Source organism: Oncorhynchus mykiss, chromosome 17 (genome assembly GCF_013265735.2).
Source record: "Oncorhynchus mykiss isolate Arlee chromosome 17, USDA_OmykA_1.1, whole genome shotgun sequence".
NCBI classification, from domain to species: Eukaryota; Metazoa; Chordata; class Actinopteri; order Salmoniformes; family Salmonidae; genus Oncorhynchus; species Oncorhynchus mykiss.
In genome coordinates this window covers 45,360,881-45,378,651 of record NC_048581.1, presented here as the reverse complement: position 1 = coordinate 45,378,651, position 17,771 = coordinate 45,360,881, and the positions used below count along the sequence as shown (strand labels likewise).

The following is a 17,771-nucleotide window of genomic DNA, read 5'->3' as shown; positions in this document are numbered from 1 at the left end:
GAATCTGAAGTCAAAAGTCTGCTGATGATCTGGTGCTTCTGTCCCCAACCAATGAGGGCCTACAGCAGCATTTAGATTTTTTATTTTATATTTTACTTTATTTAACTAGGCAAGTTAGTTAAGAACAAAACTCTCCCCTAACCCGGACGACGCTGGGCCAATTGTGCGCCGCTGAACTCCCGATCACGGCCGGTTGTGATACAGCCTGGGGTCGAACCAGGGTGTGTAATGACGCCGCTAGCACTGAGATGCAGTGCCTTAGACCGCTGCGCCACTCGGGAGCAAGATATTCTGCACAGATTCTGTCAGAGTTGGGCCCTGACAGTAAATCACAGTAAGACAAAAATAATGGTGTTCTAAACAAGGTCCAGTTGAAACGACCACAAATACAAATTCTATCTAGACACCGTTGCCCTAGAGCACATAAACTATAAATACCTCGGCCTAAACATCAGCGCCACAGATAACTTCCACAAAGCTGTGAACGAGCTGAAAAACAAGGCAAGAAGAGACTTCTATGCCATCAAAAGGAACATAAAATTCGACATACCAATTAGGATCTGGCTAAAACGAAGAATAAAGAAATGGGACAAACACCAAATTGAGACTGTGTACAACGTAAAACATCAAATAATGCAAGCCGATACCCACTAATGATCAAAATCCAGAAAAGAGACCGTTAAATTCTACAACCACCTAAAAGGAAGTGATTCTCAAACCTTCCATAACAAAGCCATCACCTACAGAGAGATGAACCTTGAGAAGAGTTCCCTAAGCAAGCTGGTACTGGGGCTCTGTTCACAAACAGACCCCACAGAGCCCCAGGACAGCAACACAATTAGACCCAACCAAATCATGACAAAACAAAAAGATAATTACTTGACACATTGGAAAGAATTAACAAAAAAACAGAACACACAGTGACAGAATACCTGACCACTGTGACTGACCCAAACTTAAGGAAAGCTTTGACTATGTACAGACTCAGTGAGCATAGCCTTGCTATTGAGAAAGGCCACCATAGGCAGACCTGGCTCTCAAGAGAAGACATGCTATGTGCACACTGCCCACAAAATGAAGTGTAAACTGAGATGCACTTTCTAACCTCCTGCCAAATGTATGACCATATCAGAGACACATTTCCCTCAGATTACACAGATCCACAACGAATTTGAAAACAAACCCAATTTAGATAAACTCCCATATCTATTGGGTGAAATACCAGTGTGCCATCACAGCAGCAAGATTTGTGACCTGTTGCCACAATAAAAGGGCAACCAGTGAACAAACAACATTGTAAATACAACGCATATTTATGTTTATTTATTTTCCTTTTTCTACTTTAACTATTTGCACATACCATAACATTTGTAATGTCTGGATTCTTTGTAATGTTTACTGTACATTTTTGTTAATTTCACTTTTGTTTATTTTCTAGTTCACTTGCTTTGACAATGTTAACATATGTTTCCCATGCCACTAAAACCCTGAAATGAGAGAGATTTCTGTGATGTTTATCTCTCTGTAGATGACCGGTTCCCTCCAGATGCCACAGTGGAATTTATCTTCTCCTACTGCCCAGAGAAAATGAAAGGTACTGCTCATTTGTGTGCACACAACATACTTATTGTTTTTATACGTGCGTGCGTGTGTGTTATATCTTATTTCTCTCTCTTCACAGGGCGAGAGTACCGTAAGAATGACCCCTCTGTTACAGTGGACTACAGCACTTCAGACCCTGTGGTGCGCTGGGACTCATATGAGAACTTCAACCTTCACCACCAGGATAGCATTGAGGGTAAGGGTGAAACACGCGTGCACACACTATATCACACACACACATAAACCTATACCACCAGGACACCTCAGAGAGAACACACACACTCACAGCTAATCCTGTATCATTCTCTAATTGTCAGACATCTCCCACACGCGGGGCCCCCTGGATGGCAGTCTGTACGCCCAGGTGAAGAAGCGTCGGGGACCGTGCTCTGTCGGTGCCTCTGGGGCCTCTCCCAACGGATGCCCCCCAAGCAGCTCCACAAACAAGCCCCCTTCCCAGGCCCAGCCTCAAACCCAGCCCCTTTCCCTCAGCTCCGACTCGGGGCACTCCTCCACCCTCGAGGAACCCCCCCCTCGCCCCCTGCCCCGTCTGGAGAAAGAGAAGGAAGAGATGGACTGTCCTCTGAGGAGGATAGAGGGGGAAGGTGAAGAGAGGGAATGGGTGAGGCAGAGGGACAGGGAGACGGCCATTTTGGATGACAGAGAGTCTGTGCCGGATGGAGGGTCAAGGCGGGAGCAGCGGTCATGTTGCGTTCAAGCTGGCCACTGTCCGAGATGTCAGAGGTGTGGGGAGGCACCGAGTTGGGAGAGGGTGAGAGAGAGGGAGCCATGCCTTGCAAATGGACATTACATGGACCGCTGTAACAGAACCAAGGGGAATCCAAAGAGCCGAACGCTTCCCGCCTTACCCTCACAGCAGCCTGTGTCTCCTCGCCCTCTCTCGCCCCACCTGGACTTGTGCCATCGCCATAGCGCCCATCCCCTGCCCGAGTTGCCGTGGGAACCCCCCCCGCCCCCCTTACCCTGTCTCCATCACCCCTGCTACCCCTACCCCGCCCCTGAACACATCCACCCACACGCCCACACTCTCCCAGCCTCCAATAGGGTCTTCTGCGGCGGGGAGGAATGTCAGCTCTTTCATTACCCCGCCCACGCCCCCCTTTCCGCTCGTGTCTCCCACCAATCGCTGCCCTCCAGTCCATATAGGGAGATGTTTTTCAGACCGGCGGCTCCTCCCCCTGGTGGCTGCCCATGTCGGGACTGCACCTGCAGGCGAGGGCACCAATCGGCTTCAGCCAGAGCCTTCCACCCGCTGCGCCAGGACCAACCACAGAGCCCACACTGGGCTCGAGGGCGGGACTCTGAGCTGTGGGACAGGGAGGCCGGGTTGAGGCGGGGGAGGGAGGGGCCTTCTCAGCTTTGGGAGGCCGAGAATCTATGGGAGGCGGAGCGAGAGGCAGAGATTTGGCAGCGTTCAGTGGGAGGGATGTCGTCCTATAGAGGCCATCACTCCCCTCTGGGTCAATGTCACGACCCTTCTGTTTTCCTGCTAGGCCCTAACCTGCCTAGATATCCCAGCCCCCACCCCCTCCTGGACAGCCCCCGTGGCAGTAGTGGGTACCACACCCCTCAACCCCCCCTACACTCCTGCCCCTGCGAGCCCTACCAGCAGGTCTCCCCCTCGGAGAGCCACGGGAGCCGGGGGTACGCCTCGGGGTACCAGTCCGGGTCTGCCTCGCCCCTGCCCCCTGGTGGCACAAACTCTGGTGCCTCCCCCTCGGAACCACCCATCGACCGGCAGCAACAGACTGATGGACACACTGGTAAGTGCATAATACATGTACTGTGTTATGCACCTGTTTACACTAGATGGATCAGATCTAACTGGACCTTCTTTCTCTTACTCTCCCCTCTCTCGTTTACTCTCCCTCCCTCATTTTCTCTCTCTCACTCATTATAGGTGTGTCAGAGGTGGTGCAGAACAGTGTGGGTATGGAGGACTCTTCTTCCCAGGGGTCATTGGGGCAAGCAGAGATTGATGGACAGCCCGCTTGCCCCACCCCCTTATCAGACTCTGATCCAGACTACACAACTATCACCAGCAGCCCTGCACACAGTGAAGACAGGTGGGTAGCCTTAACCTCCTGTTATGTATCCAGGTATAGGCTGAAGTTGCCTCTAGTTGCTGATCTTTGGTCAGTTTAGCATTTTCCCTACAAAGGCCATACACATTTTATTTCACATTTTTAAAAAAAATCACCAACCAAAACATTTTATTTTACAGCTATTCTTAAAGTATCTACAAAACGGTTGTTGTTGTTTTTTAAGTTGATTTGGGCATTTAATTTGTTCGACATTTGTAACTTAATAGATGCTAGTCAGCCTGCAGTGAACACTTACATCTAAGATAAATGACTAAACCACAACAGGTACATTTTCTGAAGGAAATGTGTGCCCTTTCTTCAGCTGTCAAAAAAAAATGAAATGTTATGGTAGCGGGAGATTTTTAGCAAAAATGTCTGATACTGGGTTAACAAGGACCCCAGGAACAGTGGATGAAAAATCGCCCCATAACATCAAAGATCCACCACCAAATTTTACAGTAGGGATTGGGTTATTTCCTGCATATGCATCTTTCTTTCGATGCAAAACCCACCACTGGTGTACGTGGCTAAAGAGCTCTATTTTAATTTACTTCACTGGTCCTGGGGCCCTTGTTAAGGTCAATGGAATCATGTCCAGTACCAGGACATTTTCGCCCCAAAATCTGGTTGCCTCTGCCAAGAGGCTAAAACTTGGCCACAAGTGGATCTTCCAGCAAGACAATAGCCCCAAGCACACATCAAAAGCCACAAAGAAATTGACTACAAAATAAACATTTTGCAATGTCTCTGGACTGGAACCCCATTGAAACCCTGTGGTTTGAATTGAAGCGGGCAGTCCATAAGCACAGGTGGAAGATCTGGGAAGATTCTGTATGGAGGAATGGTCTAAGATCCCTCCCAAAGTGTCCTCCAATCTCATACAACATTTGAGAAAAATACTCTGTGTTATCCTCTCAAGGTGAGGTGTTGAAAACAGGGGTGCCAATAATTTTTACCCACATGTTTTTGAGAGAAAATAAATATTACTTGTTAAACACAATCTCTTTCTCTGTGCAATTGTATTAGTATAAAACAACAATTTCCAAATGTTTTTGACCATACAAAAAAGGCCAGTATTTTATTTATTTTGTACAGTATTTTTGACTCATCTTTATCAAGGGTGCCAATATATTTTGAACTGACTGTTATGTGATAACGTGATGTACTGTATGCTGAACGGGTATTTAATGATTACTGTGACTTTGAAGTCAATACATTACAACTGGCAATGCCACTTTTCCTTGAAATACATTTCACCTTATATAATAATTAAAGAATACAAACCTTTTGGATATCAGTCTTTCTCTTTAAATTCGGTTTTATCACAAAACACATTTTTTGTATTTACAAATACTATGTTCCCTGTACTGTTGGCATTTCCCTGTTCTGTGTCATCACGTACCTCTTCTACGTTGGCTTTAGTGCTTTTTAAATGTGTCAATGAGTAGAAACTAACATTCTAATGTCTCTGCTCTAGTGAGAAGAAGCCAGATGAAGAGAAGATGTGTGACCCCACCGAGGGTTCCAACCGGAGTCCTCCAGCAGGCCCCCGGGAGCCAAGTCATGGGCCCCAGCTGATAGAGTCCCTCAGTGTGGCCCCAATGTCTGAAGCCTCAGCCTCCCACTCCACCACGCGGGAGCCTAACAGCAACAGTAGCACACCAGAAACCGAATGGACACTGCCGAATGGACACTCCACGACACCACCAACGTTGGTGGAGACACAAAACCAAGATGACATCTCTTCTTCTAAAGAGAACATACAGATGCCGAATGAACGCGTAAACCCTACTGGCTCAACGCAAGTGCACACTGTAAGTGTACATCCACCTCCAACTACAGCTGAAGATGGAGAATTGAAGGTCGTAGAGAGTGAAACAAAGGGGTCTAGCGGAACTGAGATGTCCACTCAGGCCGCCTCCGTCCCGAGCCCAAAGAATTCATTCAGCCCAGTCCAAGTGCAACTCAATGGCACCGCTCTCCCTAGTGACTCCCTCCTGTCAAAAAAGGGCAGTGGCACATCCCTGATCCCTTGTTCCAGCCCCAGCTCTGTCCCTCCCTCTCCGCACCTTTACTTTGGCTCCCCAGAGCGACGCCCCTCCCCTCAGCCCTCTCCATTGGCCACGGACCCAGCTGGCCGAAGACTGACCCATGTGAGTGACAGCGACCCCAAACCCCCATCGCCTGTCCCGGATGGGTACAACACCCCAACCTTTCCCCTGGCGTCCTATTACTACCCTTTACTCAACGTGCCACACGTCCCCTACACGGGCTACACCGCCGTCACCATCCCCACCGCCCAGCCCCCCCTCCCCGAAAAGAGGCGCCTGTCCTCCATGCCAGGGTCCCCCAATGGTTACGGCTCACAGTCTCTTCTCAGGGCCTCTCTGGGTGCCATAGGACCCATGGGGGTCTCTCCTCAGTCCAGCCTCCTCCAGGTCACTTTCTCACCCTCAGTGGGGGAGCTGCCCCCATCTGTCAGACGAGGACTGGCACACCCTGGTGTCAGAGAGGAGGTGGTGGAGAGCAGCAAGGTCAATGCCAAGTTTGTCCAGGACAGCTCCAAGTTCTGGTACAAGCCTAGCATCTCAAGAGACCAAGGTAAGGGCACAGGCCTCTTCTGAGGTTTTGAAGGGTCTCACTTTATTTGGATAGTCCCCAACACATGATCTAATGTCAATTGCAACTGTGTTTATATGGAAACATCTGGTACCGTATTGAGTTGAGAAACACTGTTGTAGTGTATATTTTCTAAATTAAAGTCTTAGTAACTAATTTCTTCCATATTACGTGTTTCTTCTCCCTCCATGTAGCCATCGCTGTGTTGAAGGACAAGGAGCCAGGGTCCTTCCTGATCCGGGACAGTAACTCCTTCCAAGGGGCCTACGGCCTGGCCCTCAAGGTGGCCAGCCATCCTTCAAACAACGTCAACAACGCTTGCCGTAAATTCAATTCATATTTATTGTTCCCAAAAGGCAAAGGTCATGATTTTGGTTCATGTAACAGTTTACTAACTTTGTACTGTTTTGCTTTATCATCATTTAATTTTGTTGGAAGATTAAGCGAAAGAAAGGGTGATCGTTCTTATTGGGCAATGCCAATTGTTCACTACTATGACCAGCATAGTTTTTCTTGATACTATGGCAAGGTTGCCTTCTACAACTACCTAGCATTCATTGAGGTCTCCTTCTCTCTCTTCTCTCTCCCTCCTCGCATTCTGCCTCTCTCTTCCTCCCTATCCCCCCCTTTCTCGTCCTTCCTCCCTCCTATTCTCTGTCTCAGTCGATTCTCAGGCGCAGCTAGTCAGACATTTCCTCATAGAGACGGGCTCGCGGGGGGTCAAGATAAAGGGCTGTCAGAACGAGTCCTATTTCGGTGAGTCCTATTTCCATCCTGCAGATGTCGCTGTTGGCCTCACATTTATGTCAATCATTGCTCTAATTCCCTGTTCACACTACCATACACTGCAGAGCCAAACTGTAGAGCTACTGAGCTGGCTCAGATATTTTCAGTTGACATTGTCTTCACAGCACGGTTCCAGCAACTATGGTGGCTGCATAACCAGGCCAGCGCATTACAGCTCTACTCGACTCTAGTGTATAATGGTGCTGGAGGGGATGGCTGATGTTTTACGGGCTCCTAACCAACTGTGCTATTTTCCTTGTTTTTTTTTTTTGCATTGTTTGAAAACGGATTTTTAAAATTTATTTTGTACATAATGTTGCCGCTACCGTTTCCTATGACCAATAAGAGCTTCTGGACATCAGAACAGCGATTACTCACCTCAAACTGGACAAAGATTTGTACTTTAATGAGTCCGATGCAAAGGATATACTGCTTTCTCGAGACCAGGCCCAAATCCCCGTCATTTGCGTGAAGAATGGAGAAAAGGGGGGTGGGAGGTCGAGCTGCCTTCTGAGAATTCGTAGGCGAGTGAGTAAACTTCCACTACCATCAGTACTATTGTCCAACATGCAATCACTGGGAAATAAAATGGATAATCTACGATTAAGAATATCCTACGTTTCACAGAGTCGTGCCTGAACGACGACACTATAGAGCTGACTGGGTATTCTGAGCATCGGCCAGGGTGTGTGTCTATTTGTAAATAACAGCTGGTGCGCTATTTCTAAAATAAAAGATGTCTTGCGATATTGCCCGCCTGAGGTAGAGTACTTCATGATGTAGACCACACTATCTACAAGAGAGTTATCATCTATTATTCGTAGCCGTCTATTTGCCACCACAAACCGATGCTGGCACTAAGACGGCACTCAACGAGCTGTATAAGGCCATAAGCAAACAAGAAAATGCTCATCCAGAAGCTGCGGTCCTAGTGGCCGGGGACTTTAATGCAGGCAAACTTAAATCCGTTTTACCAAATTTCTACCAGCATGTCACATGTGCAACCAGAGGGGGAAAAAAACTCAAGACTACCTTTACTCCACACACCGAGACACATACAAAGCTCTCCCTCACCCTCCATTTGGCAAATCTGACCATAATTCCATCCACCCCTATTCCTGATTATAAGCAAAAACTAAAGCAGGAAGTACCAGTGACTCGCTCAATACGGAAGTGGTCAGATGACGCGGATGCTACGCTACAGGACTGTTTTGCTAACCAAGACCGGAATATGTTCCGGGATTCATCCAATGGCACTGAGGAGTATACTACCTCAGTCACCGGCTTCATTAATAAGTGCATCGACGACATTGTCCCCACAGTGACCGTACGTTCATATCCCAACCAGAAGCCATGGATTACAGGGAACATCCGCTCCGAGCTTTAGGCTAGAGACACTAATCTGGACGCTTATAGAAGAAATACCACTACACCATCAAAGGCAAAGCATCAATACAGGACTAAGATTGAATCCTACTACACCGGCTCTGACACTCGTTGGATGTGGCAGGACTTGCAAATTATTAGACTACAAAGGGAACCCCAGACGCAAGCTGCCCAGTGACGGGAGCCTACCAGACGAGCTAAAGGCCTTTTATGCTCGCTTCGAGGCAAGCAACTCTGAAGCATGCATGAGAGCACCAGCCATTCCGGACGACTGCTTGATCATGCTCTCGGTAGTCGATGTGAGCAAGACCTTAAAACAGGTAGACATTCACAAAGCCGCGGGACCAGACAGACTACCAGGTACGTTTACTCAAAGCATGCGTGGAGTGTCTTCACCAACATTTTCCACCTCTCCCTGACCGAGTCTGTAATACCTATATGTTTCAAGCAGACCACCATAGTCTCTGTGCCCAAGGTAACCATGAAGTGCTTTGACACCATCATCCAGGAAACCCTAGACCCACTCCAATTCACATACCACCCCAACAGATCCACAGATGATGCAATCTCAATTGCACTCCACACTGCCCTTTTCCAACTGGACAAAAGGAACACCTACGTGAGAATGCTATTCATTGACTAAAGCTCAGCGTTCAACACCATAGTGCCCACAAAGCTCATCACTAAGCTAAGGACCATGTGACTAAACACCTCCCTCTGCAACTGGATCCAGGACTTCCTGACAGGTAGGCAACAACACATCTGCCATGCTGATCCTCAACACCGGGACCCCTCAGGGTTGCGTGCTTAGTCCCCGCCTGTACTCCCTTTTCACCCATAACTGTGTAGCCAACACCATCAATACGTTTTCTGACGACACAACAGTGGTAGGCCTGATCATTGTCAACGATGAGACAGCCTATAGGGAGGAGGTCAGAGACCTGGCAGTGGTGCCAGGACAACAACCTCTCCCTCAATGTGAGCAAGACAAAGGAGCTGATCATGGACTACAGGAAAATGCGGGCCAAACAGGCCCCCATTAACATTGGCGGGCTGCAGTGGAGGGGGTTTCAAGTTCCTTGGTGTCAACCAACGAACTATCATGGTCCAACCACAACCCAAGACAGTCGTGAAGAGGGCATGACAACACCTTTTCCTCCTCAGGAGATTTAAAAGATTTGGCATGGCTCCCCAGATCCTCAAAAAGTTCTACAGAGTGCACCATCGAGAGCATCCTGACCGGTTGCATCACCGCCTGGTATGGAAACTGCTCGGCATCTGACCGTAAGGCGCTACAGAGGGTAGTGTGTACGGCCCAGAATATATCACTGGGGCCAAGCTTCCTAGGAAGGCCAAAAAATTCTGTCAACCAAATCATAATCTGTGTTTGAATACTCCTATTACCTGTACTATTTGTAACGTGAATTTAGTATATATTATGCATATTGGTCACAGTATGGATATAGTATGCCAAACGTATGTATGTAGTATGCCAAAAGTTCCTGGATGTCATTCGGCAAAATATGAAGTACACACGCAGTTTCCCATACTTTAGGGCCCATAATGCTATAGACCAGTCTCTGCCCCCAGCTGTGCTCTGGATACCATATATGAACTGATTGCCCCCCATCTATCTTCAGAGCTCGTGCAGCTAGGCGACCTAAACTGGAACGTGCTTAACACCCCAGCCATCCTACAATCTAAGCTTGATGCCCTCAATCTCACACAAATGATCAATGACCAGGTACCACCCCAAAGCCGTAAACACGTGCACCCTCATAGATATCATCCTAACCAACTTGCCCTCTAAATACACCTCTGCTGTTTTCAACCAAGATCTCAGCGATCACTGCCTCATTGCCTGCATCCGTAATGGGTCAGCGGTCAAACGACCTCCACTCATCACTGTCAAACGCTCCCTGAAACACTTCAGCAAGCAGGCCTTTCTAATCGACCTGGCCAGGGTATCCTGGAAGGATATTGATCTCATCCCGTCAGTAGAGGATGCCTGGTTATTTAAAAAAAATGCCTTCCTCCCCATAAGCATGCCCCATTCAAGAAATTTAGAACCAGGAACAGATATATCCCTTGGTTCTGTCCAGACCTGACTGCCCTTAACCAACACAAAAACTTCATATGGCGTTCTGCATTAGCATCGAACAGCCCCCTTGATATGCAACTTTTCATGGAAGCTAGAAACCAATATACACAGGCAGTTAGAAAAACCAAGGATAGCTTTTTCAAGCAGAAATTTGCTTCCTGCAACAAAAACTCAAAAAGTTCTGGGACACTAAAGTCCATGGAGAATAACACCACCTCCTCCCAGCTGCCCACTGCACTGAGGATAGGAAACACTGTCACCACCGATAAATCCACTATAATTGAGAATTTTCAATAAGCATTTTTCTACGGCTGGCCATGCTTTCCACCTGGTTACCCTTACCCCGGTCAACAGCACTGCACCCCCCACAGCAACTTGCCCAAGCCTTTCCCATTTCTCCTTCTCCCAAATCCAGTCAGCTGATGATCTGAAAGAGCTGCAAAATCTGGACCCCTACAAATCAGCCGGGCTAGCCAATCTGGACCCTTTCTTTCTAAAATGATCTGCCAAATTTGTTGCAACCCCTATTACTAGCTTGGTCAACCTCTCTTTCGTGTCGTCTGAGATTCCCAAAGATTGGAAAGCAGCTGCGGTCATCCCCCTCTTCAAAAGGGGAGACACTCTTGACCCAAACTGCTACAGACCTATATCTATCCTACCATGCCTTTCTAAGGTCTTCAAAAGCCAAGTCAACAAACAGATTACAGACCATTTCGAATCCCACCATACCTTCTCCACTATGCAATCTGGTTTCAGAGCTGATCATGGGTGCACCTCAGCCACGCTCAAGGTCCTAAATGATATCTTAACCACCATCGATAAGAAACAATACTGTGCAGCCGTATTCATTGACCTGGCCAAGGCTTTCGACTCTGTCAATCATCACATCCTCATCGGCAGACCTGATAGCCTTGGTTTCTCAAATGATTGCCTCGCCTGGTTCACCAACAACTTCTCTGATAGAGTTCAGTGTGTCAAATCGGAGGGCCTGTTGTCCGGGTCTCTGGCAGTCTCTATGTGGGTGCCACAGGGTTCAATTCTTGGACCGACTCTCTTCTCTGTATACATCAATGATGTCGCTCTTGCTGCTGGTGAGTCCACCTCTACGCAGACGACACCATTCTGTATACTTCTGGCCCTTCTTTGGACACTGTGTTAACAACCCTCCAGACGATCTTCAATGCCATACAACTCTCCTCCCGTGGCCTCCAATTGCTCTTAAATACAAGTAAAATTAAATGCAAGCTCTTCAACCGATCGCTGCCTGCACCTGCCCGCCCGTCCAACTTCACTACTCTGGACGGTTCTGAGTTAGAATATGTGGACAACTACAAATACCTAGGTGTCTGGTCAGACTGTAAACTCTCCTTCCAGACTCACATCAAACATCTCCAATCCAAAGTTGAATCTAGAATTGTTTTCATATTTCGCAACAAAGCACCCTTCACTCATGCTGCCAAACATACACTTGTAAAACTGACCATCCTACCGATCCTCGACTTCGGCGATGTCATTTACAAAATAGCCTCCAATACCCTACTCAATAAATTGGATGCAGTCTATCGCAGTGCCATCCGTTTTGTCACCAAAACCCCATATACTACCCACCACTGCGACCTGTACGCTCTCGTTGGCTGGCCCTCGCTTCATACTCGTTGCCAAACCCACTGGCTCCATGTCATCTACAAGACCCTCCTAGGTAAAGTCCCCCATTATCTCAGCTCGCTGGTCACCATAGCTGCACCCACCTGTAGCACGCGCTCCAGTAGGTATATCTCTCTGGTCACCCCCAAAACCAATTCTTCCTTTGGCCGCCTCTCCTTCCAGTTCTCTGCTGCCAATGACTGGAACAAACTACAAAAATCTCTGAAACTGGAAACACTTATCTCCCTCACTAGCTTTAAGCACCAGCTGTCAGAGCAGCTCACAGATTACTGCACCTGTACATAGCCCATCTATAATTTAGCCCAAACCAACTACCTCTCCCACTACTGTATTTATTTTGTTAGCTCATTTGCACCCCATTATTTCTATCTCTACTTTGCACATTCTTCCACTGCAAATCTTCAATTCCAGTGTTTTACTTGCTATATTTTATTTACTTCACCACCATGACCTTTTACTCCCTTATCTCACCTAATTTGCTCACATTGTATATATACTTATTTTTCTACTGTATTATTGACTGTATGTTTGTTTTTTCTCCATGTGTAACTCTGTGTCGTTGTATGTGTCAACTGCTTTGCTTTATCTTGGCCAGGTCGCACTTGTAAATGAGAACTTGTTCTCAACTTGCCTACCTGGTTAAATAAAGGTGAAATACAAAAAATAAATAATGCAATTATTCAGGAAATGGGCGTGGCTTCACATCGTTTCAGATTTTAAGAAAATAGTGGTAAAAATGCAGCCAACGATAGTGTTTACAAATTCATTGCTTTAACTCATTATGACAAATTTTAACCAAATGTTGAGCAATGTAATCAAGTAATTACTTTTAAAATAAGTTACCTTGCTGACAATCGCTGTCCTTACGAACCACAGCATATCATTACAGCAGTATGTACCGGTATGTTAGCTAGTTACCTAACGTAAATTGGCCACTTAAAATCAAACTTGCCAGTATATAAACTATATGCTATCTAACTATCCAACATTTATTAACTTTATTATTCCCTTTATTCTTAGTTTAGCTAAATTGTGTAGTCGTTGTGGGTTCTCAATGGACATTCGGGTGCTTTCATAAATTCGCTTTGGCTATCTTCTCCGATTTCAGAGCACTCTTGTCTGAGTGTACCAGAGCCAGATTAATGAATTTACGCGCGCCCAACACCGGTTGGATATGGCTGGTGTTCAGTTAACGTCGGCAAAAATGCGTAATTAAATTGTTGCCAGCAACAGTCACTAAAGCTCTGTATAACATGAAAACAGCCTAACCAGCTCTGCTAAGGCGAGTAAAATGGTCAAAGTGGTCACTCTAGCCAACGTTGGCTTGGGTGCTTGACTGCCGTTGTAAGGTCAGAATGCTCAAATCAACCCTACTCCTCGGCCCGAGCGTCCAGTGTGCGCTCTGAATTTACAAACGGACAATCTGACAACGAGCGCACTCTGGCACTCCAGATTGAATTTAAGAACACACACGAAGTCGTAAAATGTCTAACTAGTAATGTGTTATGCTAATTAGCTAGCAAGAGGTTGCATAGCAACAGCATCAACTTCCGGGAGACTGCCGAAAAGCTTGTACGCTCAATTGAAAGGATACTGTTCCGTTTACAGTATACTAAAATGAACTAATGATATGTAGTATATACTCATTAAGTATGTAGTATACAGTATATTAGTATGGGTATTTGAACACAGCTATAGACTGTAATCTCTGCTACCGCACGGCAAGCGGTACCGGAGCGCCAAGTAAGGACCAATAGGCTCCTTAAAAACTTCTTGAGTGTAGGGGGCAGGATTTTTGTTTTTGGCTAAAAAACATACCCATTTGAAACTGCCTATTTCTCAGGCCCAGAAACTAGAATATGCATATAATTGTCAGATTAGGATAGAAAACACTCTAAAGTGTCCAAAACGGTCAAAATATTGTCTGTGAGTATAACAGAACTGATATTGCAGGCGAAAACCTGAGGAAAATCAAACCAGGAAGTGCTGTATTTCCTGAAAGCTCTCTGTTCCATTGGATGCCTTGCCTCCATTTTTAAAGGGATATCAACCAGATTCCTTTTCCTATGGCTTCCTCAAGGTGTCAACAGTCTTTAAACATAGTTTCAGGCTTTTATTTTGAAAAATGAGCGAGAAAGATAACATCCTGTCAGTGGATACTTGGGTGTTCGCAGAGTTTTGCTTGCGCAACAGAGTGGGGCAGGCATTGTCTCTCCCTCTCCTATTGAAAAAGCGACAGTCACGGTTTATATATTATCGATTATATATTTTAAAAACAACCTGAGGATTGATTATAAAAAACGTTTGACATGTTTCTGTGGACATTACGGATATTATTATTTGGAATGTCGTGACCGCTTGAGCCTGTGGATTTCTGAACATAATGCACCAAACAAATGGAGGTATTTTGTATATAAAAATAATCTTTATGAAACAAAAGGAACATTTATTGTGTAACTGGGAGTCTCGTGAGTGCAAACATCCGAAGATCATCAAAGGTAAGCTATTTAATCTATTGCTTTTCTGACTTTCGTGACCAATCTACATGGCTGCTTGGTGTTTGTAATATTTTGTCTACTGAGAGAGATGTTCTTACATAAACGCTTGTTATGCTTTCGCCGAAAAGCTGTATTGAAATCTGACACACCAGGTGGATTAACAACAAGCTAAGCTGTGTTTTGCTATATTGCACTTGTGATTTCATGAAAATTAAATATGTTTAGTAATTTAATTTGAATTTGGTGTGCTGCAATTCAGCGGGTATTGATGAAAATGATCCCGCTAACGGGATGGGTACGTCAAGACGTTTTAACAGCTCCTTCCCCCAAGCCAAATAGACTGCAGAACAATTCATCAAATGGATCATCCGCCCATTTACATTGACACCCGCCTCCTCCCTTTGTTTTTACAGTGCTGCTACTCGCTGTTTATTATCTATGCATAGTCACTTTACCCCTACCTAAATGTACAAAATAACTTGACTAACCTGTACCCCCGCAGAATGACTCGGTATCGGTACCCCCTGTATACAGGCTCATTTTTATTGTCACTTTTTATTTTATATTTACTTTAGTTTATTTAGTAAATATTTTCTTAACTCTTTCTTGAACTGCATGGTTGGATAATGGCTTGTAAGTATGCATTTCACGGTAAGGTCTACACCTGCTGTATTCGGAGCATGTGACAAATTTTATTTGATTTATTGTGAAAATGGGAACTTCCCTTCCTCGTCTCCTCTACTTGTGCTGATCTGATATGCGTATGTGTTTTAGGAAGTTTATCTGCCTTAGTGTACCAGCACTCCATCACTCCTATCTCCCTGCCATGTGCCTTGTGCATCCCAGAGAAAGGTAAATCCCTATATGTTTCAAAGGAGTCACTTTTTATCTAACAATATGGGGCAGATACTACATGTGTATATCAATAGTGCATAAACTATATGTGTGCAATACACAATATACAATTTACAGAAAGTGCATGTGAAGTGTGTTTGTTTGTGTTGTGTATGTACGTACACAGTGTTTGCATGGTTTTAAGGTGAGTCATGGGAGAATGTTGTCCTAACATCACTGTTTTCCAGATCTGGTTGGAGAGCTGCAGGAGATGCATAGTGCCAGCAACACCAGTACTGCAGCAGACCTCCTCAAACAGGGCGCAGGTGAGATAGTTAAAAGTTCAAGGGTCAAATACAGCTGCAATGCAGGCTTTCGCCAGTAGTGGTGGCTCTAGGTACCTGAATCACCACAGAGAGATAGGAAAACAGTGTGGAATGCTAGCATGATTTAGCAAATATACCCATCCCATTTACGTCAATCCACACTAACTGTCTATCATTGCATTAAGCTCTGCAAGCTCCTCTCAAGTTAGGTTTGCCTTGTGTAGGTGTGACATGACCTAATTCCATCTCTAAATACTGCTCATGTTAATCCATGGAAATCCATCATTCCTAATCTCCCTCCCTCTCTCTCTTTCTCTCTCCCTAACCTCTCCCTCCCTCCATCTCTCACCCCCCCCCCCATCTCTCTCACTCCCCCTCTCTTTCTCTCTCCCTCTCTCCATCCCCATCTCCCTCCAGCCTGTAACGTACTCTACCTGAACTCTGTGGAGACAGAGTCACTGACCGGGCCTCAAGCTGTCTCCAAGGCGACCAGGTGCACTCTGACCCAGAGTCCTCGGCCCACAGCCACAGTGGTCCACTTCAAAGTGTCCACTCAGGGTATCACGCTGACCGACAGCCAGAGAAGGTGTGTACTACCTGGCTTAAGATTAGGCCTACACCTGCCTAACCTTGTCTGTTTACATCCAAAATCAAGTAAAGTTTTTTGTCACATGATTTGGAAACAACAGATGTAGACTAACAGTGAAATGCTTACTAAGGCGTCCTTACCAGCAATGCAGAGAAAAACATATATAAGTAATAGAAAATTAGAAAAATAATAACACAAGGAATAAATACAAAATTAGTACCTATAACTTTGCTATATACACGGGGGACCAGTACTGACGTGCAGGGGTACGAAGTAATTTAGGTAGATAAGTACATACACTACATGACCAAAAGTATGTGGGCACCTGCTTCTCAAACATCTCATTACAAAATCACGGGCATTAACATGGAGTTGATCCCCTCTTTGCTGCCACAACAGCCTCCACTCTTCTGGGAAGGCTTTCCACTAGATGGAGTATTGCTGTGGGGGCTTGCTTCCATTTAGCCACTAGAGCATTAGTGAGGTCAGGCACCGATGTTGGGTAATTGGGCCTGGCTCACAGTCGGCATTCCAATTCATCCCAAAGGTGTTCATTGGGGTTAAGGTCAGGGCTCTGCAGGCCAGTCAAGGTCTTCCACACCGATCTCGGCAAACAATTTCTGTATGGACCTCGCTTTGTGCATGGGGGCATTGTCATGCTGAAACAGGAAAGAGCCTTCCCCAAACTGTTGCCACAAAGTTGGAAGCACAGAATCGTCTAGAATTTCATTGTGTGCTGTAGCGTTTTCCCTTCAATAGAATTAAGGGAACTAGACCGAACCATGAAAAACAGTCCCAGACCATTATTCCTCCTCGACCAAACTTTACAGTTGGCACTATGCTTTGGGGCAGGTAGCATTATCCTGGCATCTGCCAAACCCAGATTCACCCGTCCGACTGCCAGAGGGTGAAGCTTCATTCATCACTCCAGAGAGAACTTGTCCACTGCTCCAGAGTCCAATGGCGGAGTTCTTTACACCACTCCAGCCGACGCTTGAAATTGCACATGGTGATCTTAGGCTTGTGTGCGGCTGCTCGGCCATAGAAACCCATAACATGAAGCTCCCAACGAACAGTTTATTGTGCAGACGTTGCTTCCAGAGGTAGTTTGGAACTTGATAGTGAGTGTTGCAACTGAGGAAGGACAATTTTTACGTCCTGCGCGCTTCAGCACTCTGCGATCCCATTCTGTGAGCTTGTTCTTGCTCTTAGATGTTTCCTCTTCACAACAGCACTTACAGTTGACCAGAGCAGCTCTAG

At 46.0% G+C, this 17,771-nt stretch overlaps 1 protein-coding gene across 8 annotated transcripts in view; it reads left to right on the top strand.

Moving 5' to 3' along the window:
• LOC110493953 (tensin-2) overlaps positions 1–17,771 on the top strand; it is an 80,773-nt gene that overhangs the window by 57,924 nt on the left and 5,078 nt on the right. For 7 of the 8 annotated variants that reach the window (XM_036949975.1, XM_036949974.1, XM_036949971.1 and 4 more), the window contains 10 exons: positions 1,529–1,594; positions 1,682–1,798; positions 1,920–3,386; positions 3,524–3,689; positions 5,185–6,308; positions 6,521–6,649; positions 6,990–7,082; positions 15,537–15,614; positions 15,845–15,922; positions 16,340–16,508. In XM_036949975.1, the coding sequence (XP_036805870.1) occupies positions 1,529–1,594; positions 1,682–1,798; positions 1,920–3,386; positions 3,524–3,689; positions 5,185–6,308; positions 6,521–6,649; positions 6,990–7,082; positions 15,537–15,614; positions 15,845–15,922; positions 16,340–16,508 (3,487 nt within the window). The remainder of the gene's footprint in view (positions 1–1,528; positions 1,595–1,681; positions 1,799–1,919; positions 3,387–3,523; positions 3,690–5,184; positions 6,309–6,520; positions 6,650–6,989; positions 7,083–15,536; positions 15,615–15,844; positions 15,923–16,339; positions 16,509–17,771) is intronic. The other variant, XM_036949973.1, reaches the window with a different exon arrangement.